At 36.0% G+C, this 15,530-nt stretch overlaps 1 protein-coding gene across 24 annotated transcripts in view; it reads left to right on the top strand.

Annotated features, from left to right (window-relative positions):
• Nucleotides 1-15,530, top strand: part of NRXN1 (neurexin 1) — a 1,220,650-nt gene that overhangs the window by 571,647 nt on the left and 633,473 nt on the right. For 23 of the 24 annotated variants that reach the window (XM_025262312.3, XM_025262311.3, XM_025262309.3 and 20 more), the window contains one exon: nt 11,835-11,957. In XM_025262312.3, the coding sequence (XP_025118097.1) occupies nt 11,835-11,957 (123 nt within the window). Of the gene's footprint in view, nt 1-11,512; nt 11,538-11,834; nt 11,958-15,530 lie in introns of those variants that run through there. The other variant, XM_044925900.2, reaches the window with a different exon arrangement.

Genomic DNA, 15,530 nt, shown 5'->3' with positions numbered 1-15,530 from the left:
TTGTACTTAGTATTGGATTGGTCTTTGTTATTTGTTCTTTGAATGCATCATTCATACAGTTGTGAGTATTCTTCACCCTCCCATCATCCTTCCCAGGAGGTCAGTCTAAATATAAGACTTGAAATATTTTATGCACAGTACTATTGAAATAAATATGTTATATGTGTTTCTTTAAAAATATAGGGTCATGGTGTGCAAATGTTTTGCAACAGTTTTTTTTTTTTACTTTAACAATATACTGAAAAAAATATTAATATGTCCAGTTTGTAAATATAGCATGCAGCACTGAAAAATCTGACCCATTGCTTATTTGAGATTTTATACTGAAGTAATATGAAGCAGATCGAGGTCACTGAGCCAGCTGAAGAACAATAAAATAGGGAGAAAACATATATGTACAAAAATAAATTCTATCATGATTCATCAGAGACTTCAAAGCAATCATATGAACACTGATCAGAAGCATCTGTGAGAACGATCTTGAAAAACAAACTAGATTGGAATAACTGTAAATGAAAAGATACTTTGCACTGGTATAAGTTATTATCAGTGACACTAACTCACTCAAATGAAAACCTAACTAAAGTAATCTTAGTGTAGCAAGACTGACGAGGAGCAAGCACACAAATATAACATTTCTTCTAGCAGCTGGCTGACCAGCTCCAGGGAACCTCCAAACACTCTCTCCTGAGATTAACCAAATTAATCTGGTATAAGATTTAATTGCTAATAGCCATTGCTATAGGTGGGCAAGCACCATCTTAGAATAGCTCCTGTTTAGGAAGGCGTGTCGTTCATTTCAGAAGACTTTGTCCCAACTTCAAACAAAGGAGTAATCCAGTATTTTACCAATTACTAAAATAAATGGTCAAATAGAATCATAGCACTCAATTTAGTGACTAAAAGTTAGCTGGATAAATAAGCTAATTATCAGTACAATAAAAGAAAAATTAAATTTAGTTCTATTTGTTATTGCAATAATAAAATTCAAAATAGAGAATTCATGAAATCATTATATTAATACTTTGAAAACAATTTATATTATCATTCTAATTTTTACATGATAGATGATTGAATTATCATGTATCATTTGTTTATAGCTTTCTTTGGGGCATTCACTGAGGAAAAAAAGAAAAAAAGGATCAAAACAAATGAGACACTATAGTTCAAAAATCCTAAAGACATATTATCCTTATCATATTCCTGAGAATGCATTTGCTTTTTTAAAAAAATAGATATTGTAATGTTTACCACAAATAGTGAAAGCTAGATTTTCAAGCATTGTTATGATTTCCTAGTGAAATGAAAAGGAATAAAAACCTAAAGACAGAAGCTTAGCTTTTTATTTTCATTTTTTCCTAATGTGCTTCTTATTCTGGGAGAAGGTTTTTACAAGAATACCCCCAAAATATTGAGTGACAGCAAAATTTTGTTAAGTCAGTCTCACATTTAATGATATTCAAATACACTTATAGTGTTAATAGTACTATAATATTAGTATTAGTAATAATATTATAGTATTAAATTATTCCTTTAATTTTACAGAAATGTACATTCTTCTTGATCTTCTCATAAAAATAAATTCTGTAACAGTGCTGTATTTGGATGAGAAATTATTTAATTTTAGCATCTTTGCATTTGTCATTGCAATTCATGGCTTTGTTTATGAGATGTCAAGTTGAATATTTGTAAATGTCAAAATGCTCAATATTTGTATGCTTTTTCATTTTTGTTTTCATTCAGATAGTTTGGCATTGTGTAGGAATTGCATAATACTTGTTTAAATTTCTGTCAATATAAATCAATATAATCCTTTTCTTCTCATGTTACACAAAGGCTCAGTATATTTTCAGTTTAAAATGCTTACTTAAAATCATATTAACTGTTTAGTACTTAATTTTATACATGCAGACTATCCTATAATGTGATAAGCTTTTCTTGGAAATGGCCTTTTTTTCTTAAAATAAAGTCACAGTCCAGACTTTTCCTTTCATTATAGTAGGTTTATTTTATTATGCTTCTTCCTAAACCAGTCACTTGAGCTAGATTAGATTTTAAAAGAGCTCTTTTAAAACATTATTTTAGTAATATATAATTTGTGTTCATTTTTTACTGTGTTGTAGTTATATTCTTAAAAGGTAAATTGTATTTCTTAAAATGTATGTTTTTTTACATTGAAAATGATTTACATCAGAGATATTTATCCTGATCTGTCATAAATGGGTACAATCAATGTCAAAGTTGTGTGTAAAGGCTAAATGTTTCTTATAAACCTTGTCTATTTATTTGCTTAGAGCTAAGATATCTAGCCAGATATGAAACAGGAGGGGAGGCAGCTGTATATAGTAAAGTTTATTTTGTAGATGATAGGATAGCGTTGGTATGAGTTAGGAAAATGGCAGAGGAGTCTCCATAGGGCATTTCCAGTAGCTCTCCCAGGTCAGACCTCTTTGCACACAAGATCTATGTTTTCTTATAATTAAATACTCATTAAGCCTCGAATCCCCCATTCCTAAGCCAACTACTTTCTTTGTATTTGGAAGTTACTGACTACCGGCCTCAGGTCATTTTGCTCTCCTAGACTGTACGCATCATTAAATTTATTTTCAAGGGAACTAAGCAAAAAAGCTGTCTAAATAATTAGCCAGATAACCGAGTAGCCCAAGTTTTCCAGTTCTTGGACTTATCAGATTCCATGCTGCCAAATGTGGAAACAAGGGGATGAAACTTTCTATTTTTGACACTTCTTAGTGAAGATTGGTGTTAAAAGTTAATGGAGTTACTTTTCATTAACTATTTGGCTTAATTCAATATCAAGAGGTATTCAATCCACCATAAAAAAAAGTTCACAAAATCTAAACAGATTTACTCATTCAATAAATAATTAAGCATGGCTTTTATATTCAAGGCACTGAAAAATAGGACCTAGGGTATTTTTCCTGAAGTTCTAAGCCCAGGTGGCTCAGTAGTAAAGAATCTGCCTGCCACTGCAGGAGACGTGGGTTTGATCTCTAGGTTGGGAAGATGCCCTGGATAAGGAAATGGCAACCCTCTCCAGTATTCTTGCCTGGAAAATCCAATGGACAGGGGAGCCTGGTGGGCTACAGTCCACATGGGGTCACAAAGAGTTGACATGACTTAGTGACTCAACAACAACAACGAAGGGAGAATAACAATAGTGACAATATAATACTGATGATATTATTATCATTATAAACGAAGGTGTACCATGCACTAGGCATTGTTTTAAGTAATTAAAATGCCTTAAATTTATATTGTAAAATGGCTCTATTGTTAGTTTATTTTAGAGATAAGAATACTGAGACACAGAGAATTTATATAATTTACCAGGATCACATAGCTAGTAACTCATGGAACTAGGATAAAAGTTCAGAGAATCTGTGAATCTAAAACACATGCACCAGACCAAGATATACACATTGTAGAAAGTTTAAAAGAAAGAAAAGACTTAAACAGCAATCTAACCAAAGTAAATACAGTGAAATTGATTAGTGTGGGACTATTTCATTTCTCCAGTGGTTTTTTAAAGTTTACAAAATGCCTTTCTTCTGTTGTTACTGTTCATTTTTGAACCAAGTTTAATGTCTAATTTTATTTTATTTGCTCAAAGTACTTTTTAGTTGGGCTTCCCAGGTGGCACTAGTGGTAGAGAACTCACCTGCCAATGCAGGAGATATCAGAGACGCCCACCCGTTTGATCCCCGGATCAGGAAGATCCCCTGGTGGAGGAGGGCGTGGCAACTCACTCCAGTATTCTTGCTTGGAGAATCCCATGGACAGAGGAGCCTGTCGGGCTACAGTCCGTAGGGTCACAAAGAATCAGATGTGACTGAAGTGTCTTAGCACAGCACAGCACAGCACACACACAGAGCACACTTTTTAGTTAGGGAGGAATATTTGTAATAGTTTTAGTATAAAGAAATGTATCTGTCCTTAGGAGTCTATAAATGTCTCTTTTCCTCTACAGTAAACGACAATATAAAAACATTCTCAATAGTTCTCAAGGATCAGCTAAATTGAGGAGAACTTGAGGAGGATTAGAGAAGAGGAAGAGTTAGGTGACTGGGCTGGTACATCAGCCTTACGGCTGTGTGGATGATTGGTCTATCCAGGTCATGATTGGCACCAGATCTGGCCAACAAGACAGCTCTGAGATAGACAGCCTTTCTGATACCCCAGAGGCCTTGTCATTAAGGGCTCACAAACTGGGGAGGGTGATGTAACCTCACCTCTTATGTTGATAAATGCAGTCTTGTCTGCATATTCCTGAATGTAGAGCTAACTAAAAGAAAACTTTAAAAATAAATAAGCACAAAACCTCGACTCCTCTTTAGGGGTGGCTCAAACAGCATGCAATTTGTGCATTTACCCAGGGCTCTGTGTTTAGAAGGGCCTGTTTTTGGGTAAATACTTAGCTATCACTGTTCTGAAATACTACATTTTGAACAAGAGTTGCATGTCTTTACTGGGCTCAGAAATCATTTAATTGCTCCTTCCCCTTGTAAGGCTAGTATATTGCCAAAAAAAAAAAAAAATCTTAATCTGAAAGTGCCATTTATATGTTTCTAATTTTAATCAGCTTTCCTAACTGATTCATGTGGAAATAAAAACAAAAAATTCTGCTCCCAGCCCAGTATAAAAATTGAGACAGATAAAACAGAAACATTGAATAAGAATCACTCTTCTTTCATTTCTGTTGGTCCTTCAAGGAGCAATCTGATTATTTTTTAAAGTAATTATTTTAAAACCAGAAACTAATGGCAAAGTCGAATAGCAGGCTGAAGGTGTCATAATTACAACCTGAGAAACACATCCTCCTGTCACTTCCAGGTATATGTGCTGTTGCCAGGAGCAGTGACTCAGGCACCCAGCAGTGGTGGCTCCTGCTTCTGTTTCTCCTGCCTTTTCTCTCTTCCTATTATTGTCACAATGACAAGGCTTATTTCCAGCTTCCCACTGGGTCCTGCCTCCCACTGGAGGCAATAGTCCTCAAAGTCAACTGCCAAATAAAGCTTAATACCTGGAAATTTTGATATACATAGACACCTAATTTTATACACATACACAAATGTCATGCATTCAATGAAAGTTGCTATTCTAAATTTGTAGAACAGGAAAGGTAATTACATTTTAGAAGTAGAAGGACTTTGCAATTGGTTTATGCCATTTACAGCCTTTTAACATTGTTCTTAGTTTTTGTTATTGTCATTGTTTTACTGAGAAGAAAACTCAGACCAAGAGCTGTGGGAGCATTAGACAAAGTTAGAATAATTAAGGTTGTTGTTTAGTTGGTAAGTTGTGTCTGACTCTTTGGCGACCACATGGCCTGTAGCCTACCAGGCTCCTCTGTCCGTGGGATTTTCCAGTTATGAACACCAGAGTGGGTTGTGATTTCTTTCTCCAATAATTAATGTTATGTTGGAGTTAATGGCCACAGTCAATCTAAAACTCCAGTCTCCGGACTCAAACTCATGACTATTTTTCCATTGCTTATTTCTTTAATACTCAATGTGAAGATTCAGAAGAAAAGGGAATTTGTCTATTTATGTGTCTCATTCAAAGACCTGAAAACTAAGCTGGCCTACTGTTTAAACAAATAATTATTGCAACAAAGCCATATCCATTAGTTTACATATAGTCTATGGCTGCTTTTGCACTACAATAGCAATGTTAAGTAATTGCAATGACAACCAAATTTGGCAAAGTGGAATATATTTACTATTTGGTGCATTCAGTTTAGTTCAGTCGCTCAGTCATGTCCAGCTCTTTGCAACCCCATGAACTGCAGCATGCCAGTCTTCCCTGTCCATCACCAACTCCCAGAGCTTCATTTGGTCCATTGCCAGAAGTATTTTGACCCCTATTAGATCTACTAGAATGTAAGCTATAGAAAGCTCCTTGAAAATCTAACTTGGGACATTCCCAATGCTGAGATCAGTGTTTGGCACAAAATAATTTTTAAACTAAATTAGTAGGCTAGCTCATCTGGTAAAGAATCAACCTGCAATGCAGGAGACCCTGGTTTGATTCCTGGGTCAGGAAGATCCACTGAAGAATGGATAGGCAGAGTTGAACATGACTGAGTGACTAAGCACAAGCACATGGGAACCACATAATCCAGAATGAATAAGACTAGTTAAATGAGACTAGATAAACAGCAGATATAACATGGATCTGCTGCTGCTGCTGCTAAGTTGCTTCAGCATGTCCATGTGTGACCCCATAGACGGCAGCCCACCAGAATCCCCCATCCCTGGGATTCTCCAGGCAAAAATACTGGAGTGGGTTTCCATTTCCTTCTCCAGTGCGCGACAGTGAAGTCGCTCAGTCATGTCCGACTCTTAGTGACCCCATGGACTGCAGCCTACCAGGCTCCTCCGTACATGGGATTTTCCAGGCAAGAGTACTGGGGTGGGATGCCATTGCCTTCTCCATAACATGGATCATTCGGTTTCAAAATTTCATAATTCTAAGATGTATGGTGCTGTAATAACTTCTAATTCAATTGCTGGGTGCTATAGGCAATTTAATGATCTAAAAAAAAAGTTACGTATAAAGATAGAACCAATTTATATCCCTAAGGCAATGTGAATTTTTTTGTTATTATTTATAGAAGTACTGTAGAAACCCCACTTTCATGTGATGCCCATTTTTAGCCCACATAGCTGTGGCTGAAAAGGCACAACCTAGTCTTAATAAAATGAAGAGAGATCATTTCTAGAAGGCAAACTAAATGAATTCCTACCTGCCCATCATCTATGCAGTTTGCTGGGTTGTGGCCTTGCAGAAGTACTTATTCAAATCCGCATATTTAAATAGCTTAATTGATACAACAGATTAGCTTCTCAAATTTCTAGGTTGTTACATATAGAAATCACTTACTTTTAATGTTTAAGGCAACAAAAAGGAAATCTAGAACCAACTAGTTTGAACTATAGTGAGAAATGGGCACCTCATACGGATGATCCATGTATGTAGTTAGCATCTTTAAAAAATACCAGTGGAAGGAAATAGCTACCTAAAGGGTATGCAATGAGTCTAACCTTTGCAGCCCTCAAGTCTGGAACTTTTTTTTTTTTTTCAAAAGAGGTTTTATTTTTATTATGCATCTTCTGTTGTAAATAATGACCAACTACATTTATCTTCTTTTTGTGTTTTAAGCTATTAGTTTGTTCCTTGAGTTAGACTATTATATCTCCCCCCTCCCCATTTCACTAATTCTTTTTTTTTTTTTTTTTGATCTGTTTCTTTGACTTTTTTATTTTATTTTATTTTATTTTTTAACTTTACAATATTGTATTGGTTTTGCCATATATCAAAATGAATCCGCCACAGGTATACATGTGTTCCCCATCCTGAACCCTCCTCCCTCCTCCCTCCCCATACCATCCCTCTGGGTCGTCCCAGTGCACCAGTCCCAAGCATCCAGTATCAAAAATCAAAATATAGTAGGTCTGGGTTTGATTTTCTCAAGCTACATCTAACTTTCAACTCTAGGGACAGCTGTCATTACAGTCTACTAGACATCCTTAATCACATTGCTTCCTAGACTTCTTAGCTTTGTTTTAATCTTCACTATTGTCCTTTAATGTTATTTTCCCCCCTACATTAAAAAAAAACAAAAAAACAAAAAACAATGAATATACTTCACAGGACATTTGCACAGAAAGCTTTCTTACAAAAAGTATCCAAAATTGCTATTATATACATCTTGAATATGAAGTAAATTTGAAATATTCATGAAATAATATGAAACAAATATTAAAAATAAATTTAAAATACATTTGCAATAATATCTGAAATGATCAGTGATGTTGTATTCATGCATGTCAACTAACCTCCCATGGAGCTATCTATAAAATGGGAGAGTTGAATTAGTTATTTCTACATCCATGTGAAGCTATTCTTTTCTTCATTAAATAAATTCATTTATTGATTTATGACAAAATACTTTCAAATAGAATATAAAGTGATTAGCAAAAATAACCTAAATGATTAATTAGGAAGAAAGGTCAATATGCAGTTTTTTTGCTTTTTTAAGAAAAGAAAGAATCAAGTTGCTGGAAGTAAGCATATATCCTAAATCTTGATTTTATGATGAATAGAAAGAGATAAGGAAAGGCAGTCAGTTCTATAACTCACATGATATAAGAGGAAATAGCTTATAAAATCTTCAGGAAAGAGTTTATGAATTTGGACTTTGCAGTTATAAAGAGTATTGAAAATGCATGTTAAAGAGTTGATAATGTAGGTAGACTAAAAAGTAGCTTTGAATAACTGTGGACCTTGGTAATGTAATAAATGATGTTCTAGAAAAATTGTTTTTTTTTAATTCAGTGAAAAATCTTTTTTCTTAATCTAACTTTGAAAAGAAAAAGTTACTTGCAAATGATTTTTAAAAGCCTTTCCTGGAGTTTTCTAATAAAGAAGCTCATCATTTTCCTAAAGAAAGAAATGAGTGTCTCCCCCCACCGCCTCCCCCTCAATCCCGGAGGGTTCTGCAGAGTCCAGGGCTTCTGGGTGATGCCTTAGGGGACAAGTTGGCCTGCCTCTTTAACAGAATAGCAACTTCCCCTTTATGTGATTTTTATATCTTTATGTGAGATTACAGGTGGAAAAAAAAATAATTCCACCATTTAAAAATAATAATTAACCACTGCCACAGTTTTGTGACTATTCCCTCCCTAGCATACACATTGATGCTGGGAGAAAGGTTAAAATCAATGAGACATGTTTTGATATCCTAAAAGGAAAAAGAAATTTCAAAAGGAATTCAGATCACTAATGGTATGAATGACTATAATTCTGCCATAGGGACAAATGACTCTGAAATTCAAAATTTCAACAGAGGATAAATTATCCTAGGTCAGACCTAGGAGAGAAGACATCTCTATCACATTTTAGCTATGTGACCTTGGGCCGAGTTGTTTTAGCTTTCTAGGCCTTTGGTTTCACGCCAGCAAAATGATAATAATAAAGATGAAGTAAGTTAATAAAGTGCCTGGTACATAACAAACATTTACCAGGACCCAACTTCCTTCTCAGTAGCAAATTAAGGACAAGCAACCGCAATCCTTAATTCCCTGTCCAGTTCACTTTCCATGACACTTCATGTCACATAAATAACATTGTTTTAAACTGAGAATATTAAGTGCTTTTAAAAAAAGCCTCTTCCAAAATCAATCTCTTCACATTTTTAATAATGCAGGGAAGGAGCTTGAGGTTGGTCCACAGAGATTTTCATGAACCAAAGGGTTATTTTTAATTGGATTTTGTGCCTGTTGTTATGGAAATTATTGTTTCATGGATAAAGCTTTATGATTTCACTGCAAGATCAAGCCCAGAATGGGGTATAATGATGATATCACCCTTATGCTTCTTTTTCTTGACAAAACACTTACATTAAGAGAATAGGAGTGAGACTGCTTCAAAAGCACACATTTTGAAGAGAAAAAAGATATACCCTATAAAAATAGCTTTAAAAATGATATATTCTCTTTTCAAAGATCAAAACTCAGAATGGCCCTTGCTGCCAGTAGGATGCTAAGATTCTGCAGAGTTATTAAACACTTCACTGTTGAAACTAGAAAGAGTTCCTTTGATCCTGGGACTTGCTTTCAACATTTGGTCTCAAAGCATTTTTGCAGTTGTTGAACTGCAGTTGTTGAACAGGCTTCCTCTAGTTATTTAATGATCAATCTCTCCAAACTCTTCTATCTAGACTAGTTTTTATTTGTGTGTCCAGATGCGATTTAACTTCTCTAAAGAAACAAAAAGAAATGCTTACTAATCTTAATGATGATTCTGTTTAAAATTGAAAGTGTTAGTTGCTCAGTTGTGTCCAACCCTTTGCAACCCCGTGGACTGTAGCCCATCAGACTCCTCTGTCCATGGAATTCTCCAGGCCAGAATGCTGGAGTGGGTAGCCATTCCCTTCTCCAGGGGATCTTCCCGACCCAGCAATTGAACCCGGGTCTCCTGCATTACAGGTGATTTCTTTACCATCTGAGCCACCAGGGGAACCCAAGACAGGAGGCAATTAATTCTGCAAAATTTAACTTATATCACTGGCTCATTTTAAGCCTCAAAGAAACCTCAAACAAGGAAGACAGAACTTGTTTCATCAATAACATTCTAAGAGAGAAATCAGTATAGTAGTCTGCAGTATTAAAGCAGTGATGTTTTGTTGGACAGACTGCTTAGGTTTCTTCTAGTACTTAGTTCCCTAATTTATTTTTCTTTCTTTTCTCTCTCCTTCTTCTTGGCATTTTCATACACCATCCTATGATCTTTGGACATTGGCTAGATTGTCTGGTAGAATTTGGTGGAAGAAATTGTGAACCCCACCCTGATCCTGAATCAATTGAAAGTTGTAGAATTAAATGTCATGTCTTTAGTCATTTTAGTTTACCAAGAAGTGTCAGTACGTTAAAAAAAAGCGGGGGGGAATCCATAACCAAAGATGTATCATTAAAAACTTCATGATTTTTTTAAATGAATCAAAATATCAGATTAATAGCAAGGCTTATTTTTAATAAAACATTTTCAGTTCTATTAAAAGTTATTTTTTTCCCTTCCTTTGTTTTTATGTGTAAGAGAGACATTTGTTTAATTTGTCATTTCAATAACATCAACAGATACTTTCTGATATAGTCTGTCCTGTCGCTGCTGCTGCTGCTAAGTCGCTTCAGTCGTGTCCAACTCTGTGCAACCCCACAGACGGCAGCCCACCAGGCTCCCCCGTCCCTGGGATTCTCCAGGCAAGAACACTGGAGTGGGTTGCCATTTCCTTCTCCAATGCATGCATGCAGGCTAAGTCGTTTCAGTCATGTCCGACTCTGTGCGTCCCCATAGACGGCAGCCCACTAGGCTCCTTTGTCCATGGGATTCTCTAGGCAAGAGTACTGGAGTGGGTTGCCATTTCCTTCTCCTAAGCCAACTTAAATTCAACTTGCACAAGTTTACATAGGTTCACTTGCAATTACTTTTCCAGTTGCTTACACTTCTGGCTCTTTTTCCTTTGGTCCTTAGCTGGAAATCACTTCCCAGTACCACTGCTTAATCATTTTTTCCCCTCCCACTCTCACTTGGCCCTTTATGGGCAGTGTTTTTCTTGACTTTCTTCACTTTCTAGAAGTCAGTACTTTTACCTATACCCACTCTCTGGGCCTTCACTAGTTCACAGACACTTTCCAGAAATTTAAAAGCCTGGTGAATATTGAAGGTACATGATAAGAAGTGCAAAGAGCAGTCATCACACAATCTAATACCCAGAGCAACCTCCTTGCCAGGGCCTAATCAACCAGGTGCCACTCATTGAAAATTGTTAGCTAATGGCCTAGGGTCAAATCTCTCCCTAAGGTCAGAAGATGTCTTATGACTGCTATCTTCTTCATTAGCCAAAAAAAAAAAAGGAAAAAAGAGATAGTGCAAAAGAAGAAAATTTCTGAGAGAGGGAAAAGTTTGTGCAAATTTGGGAGCATTGCTGTGTTGAGTGTGCCTATTTATGACAACAGGTGCATTTGTTTGTCTTTGATTGATGCATAATGTTAAAGATTCTTCTTAAACTGTTACACCTGAATATCTATTAACTGGTAATTTTCCTTGCTTGCTGTGACTCTAATGGGCTTGAGAATTGATCCAGCCAGTCTCTCCTCCCTCTGTCTTTTTCTCTCCTCTTTCTTTCATTCCTTTCTCTCTCCTCCCTCTCCCTTGCTTCCCCCCTTTCTTTGTCTCTTTCTCTCACTCTCTGTGAGGTTCATTTGCTCGACTGATTCTGAGTGTCCATAATGACTGTTTGGCATATTCTACAGGCAAAGGTCCCGAGACCCTTTTTGCTGGCTATAACCTCAATGATAACGAATGGCACACAGTGCGTGTGGTTCGCCGAGGAAAAAGTTTAAAGTTAACGGTGGATGACCAACAGGCCATGACAGGTAAAGCCCTATCACCCTTGCCTTTGCTGAAGCTTTAGACTTTCCTATTTCTTGCAGGTGACCTTGAAAACCAAATGAATAACTTGAAGCTAATAGACGCAGTTCATTTCTTATTCAAATTCTTCCAGCAGCAATTAAATTTAATAAGCTGTATGTTGTTTTCTTTTCTCTCAAATGAGCAACAATTTTTTGTCATGTTCCTTTCGATTTAATAATTCAAGAAGTTAGATTTTAATTTTATGCTTTGATAAATATCTCAGGGCTTCATAAAATATTGAAGTTATTGTTTGGAGGCCACTTCCTGTTCAGTTTCTTCCTTATATATTTAGGCGATGAACAGCAGCACGTTATACTTTCTAGCTTCTGGATACATTGATAGATACGCTGGCATTCTGTCAGGTGAACTGCTTTTTATTTTAAGCTATGATAGATCAGTTTTGGCCATTTAGCTCTGTTGGTTAAGCTCTAATGTTAAGAATGTCAAGTTCAGTCCCTGATTTATGGATTTCTGACTGAGGCGAGGAATATAAAGGCCCACGCCAGAGACAGAGGGAAACCAAATGAAAGAGGAATTGGCTCACCTTTATTCTCTGCTGAAAATAACTTCAAGCATATGACCCGCTGGGATATTAGCTCCCTGTTTTTTAAGAGAACATCTCCCTGTTAATTATTTTAGTGCAAGATGCAAGATGGTCCTTGTGCAGCACTGAAGTGTCTGTTCTACATTCAGTCTCAAGGGGGTTTCCATTCTCAGAGATCGGGTGGTTATATCAATGAAGAAATAATGTGTATGAGATTTTAACTTCTAAGAGAATCATTCCTCAGTTCAGACGAAGCAAACTACCAACCGATAGATCTCTTTTGTCTTGTATTTCGTTAGCCCTTTATGGCTTTGCAAAACTTTTGTCTTCATGTGGGAGCAAACTTACTTTGTTTCAGAATCATCTGAAGAGCTTTAAAAAGATCATTTCCTGGCCATACACCACAGCAAGTGTGAGAGGAGCCCATTATTATTATTTCTTAAAATCTCTCCAAAGAACTCTAATGCAGCTGGCCCATGGATTGGCATTTAAAAAGCACTGCTATGTTATGCCATTTTATTCTCCCAGGAAGAAAATCAACCAGGGACTTATTAGCATAAGAAAATTGCCAAACATAAGTCTCTAAAGAAACTGTGTGAACTCAGGGAAGGGAGGCAGAATTTTTATAGGGCTTTGGCAGGAGTGTCAGCTGAAGTTCAGCTAGTTTTGGTAAAGGCAGTTCTTGGAAGAGGTGTAAATTGGTTATGTAGATTAGCATCTATTGTTTGGACAGTCTGGGTTTTATCAAAAGGGGCAGAAATTAGGATCTGAGATCATGTATAAGAGGTTGGGAAGAAATAACTGCCAGAGACAAGGACATGTGAAGGTCACAGTAGAACATTCTGTAGTCCCTTAGGTTTGTCTCAAATCTCATACAGCCCTATGACATTGATAGGGTAGATACATTCTCCTTTTATAGATGAGGAAGCTGAGATTCAAAGAGGTAAAATGACATGTTACTTTGAAATGCCATTGTTACCAGAACTGAGAGAGAGCCTAGGTGTTTTTTTTTTTTAATTGTGTTTGTTAACTTAAAAAAAATTGTTTGCTTTTAACTCATGGTTCATTTATTTATATTTATTAATATCCTTGTATATATATGACTATGATGAGTACTTTCTCAGATATAGCATGATTTTATGAAGATTTTATATATATATATAAAAAACATATCAAAATCACACTTATCCTCTGGGATAGTATATGATGTACTAAAAGGTTGAGTAAACAATTCATGTTCTTGAGGTTCAGAAGAGCTTAAAGATTTCAGGAATAGCTAAGGCAATCAATAATATTTGAAGGCTGTAAAGAAAGGATAATACAGATAAGATTATGCGGGGAAGGGTAGAATTGCTTGGACGAGGCTAGACAGACTAGTGTTCAGGCAGCGGAGAAGGTTTGTTTTGTTTCATGTAACCACAGGACAGCTGACATGGCTAGAACGGCCTTGGATGCCAATAGGTCAGTGCTCCAAATGAAGGAGTTGATATTTCATGGGTTTTCAGGCAGTTGGGAAGTCACTGCATTTAAGCTGGAAAATAAGTTGAGAATATGTTTTGAGCAATATGAATTCTGTGCAATGTGCTAAATGCTTCAGAATGTAAAGCAGTGAAGTCCTAAACTACAGTGGCTGAAGAAGGTATAGAAATAAAAGACTGGGGCAACACATTTTTTAAAAGTTTTGTTTAGAAATAGTTTCAAATTTATAAAAAATTTCAAAAGTAAAATGACAGTGATACACTTTTACTATTGTGAGCATGTTGTCCCATTTGCTTTGACATTTTCACTCTTTTTTTCTTAGCCAAGTGAGAATAAGTTACATACTTAATAGCCCTTCACTGTAAATATTATACTTCAGTGCACATTTTCTAAAGATACAAACATCCCTTTACAGAACAAAGAGCTACTAACATCAGTAGATTTGGCATTGACGCAATATATTTCATCTGTCCTCTCACCCATATTCCCCTTTTGTCAGTTAACCCAATGCTGTCTTTTATAGCATTTGCACCTCTAGCAGAGCATACACTAAATGCATTTAGTGCTCATATCTCTTTAGTCTCCTTTAATTGAAAACATTGCCATAGACTTTCTTTGTCTTTGATTACATTGACAAATTAAAAAGATATATAGTCCTCTGATCTTTTATCCATATACAGTCATTCTTTGGGCTTATCTGATGTTTCATCATGATTGAATTCAGGTTTTAACATTCTTGGATGAAATACCACATTGATGATTGTGTGATCTTCTTAAAGTATCCTGTCTGGAGACAAACAATATCCATATCCTTGACTCCTGATTTTAACACTTGGCCAATATGTTGCCCAGTTTCTCCATTGTATGATTAATATGTTTTACTCCCTTACAACTAGTAAACTGTCTGTGGAGAGACATATTAAGACAATGAAAATATCGCAATATCTTCCTCAAATATTTGCCCCAGATTATCACCTACTGAAGATTTTTCCTGATCCAGTCTTTAACACAGTAGTTATAAATGATTATTTTCAAACCCCATTACTCTTTCCACGTTTAGAGTCAATACTTAGCATTCTACTGTGTACAAGAGTTATCCCTTCTTTCTTTTTTCTTTCCTTTTCTTTTCTTCCTTCTCTCCCCATCTTCCTCCTTATCTCCTTCCTTCCCTTCTTCCTTTCTTTCCTTCCTTCCTTATTGGTATGGACCTACAAGTTTCTGAATTTTCAAATAGTTATAATTACTTAATTATTTTGGTGCTTAAAATGTCCCTATTTGGGCCAGTGTGAGTCCCATGAAGTTGGTCTCTGTGATCTTGTAACATGCCTTCACCTCAGATTTTTTTTCCTCACTTTTTTTGCAAAACAGAATATTTCAGGCACAACTTTTACTACCATGCCCCAGCCCCAGACTGAGACATTTACTTTCTATTTAGTGGAGAGTTAGGTGTAGGTGGTTGGTATTGGTTTGCTCAGCACTGCTTTGCAACCTTTTCTGGAGGCTAAGATGGTAA

This window comes from Bubalus bubalis, chromosome 12, assembly GCF_019923935.1.
Source record: "Bubalus bubalis isolate 160015118507 breed Murrah chromosome 12, NDDB_SH_1, whole genome shotgun sequence".
In the NCBI taxonomy this organism is placed as follows: Eukaryota; Metazoa; Chordata; class Mammalia; order Artiodactyla; family Bovidae; genus Bubalus; species Bubalus bubalis.
Note: the sequence above shows the minus strand (reverse complement) of the source record. Positions and strands in the feature narration are given on the sequence as shown.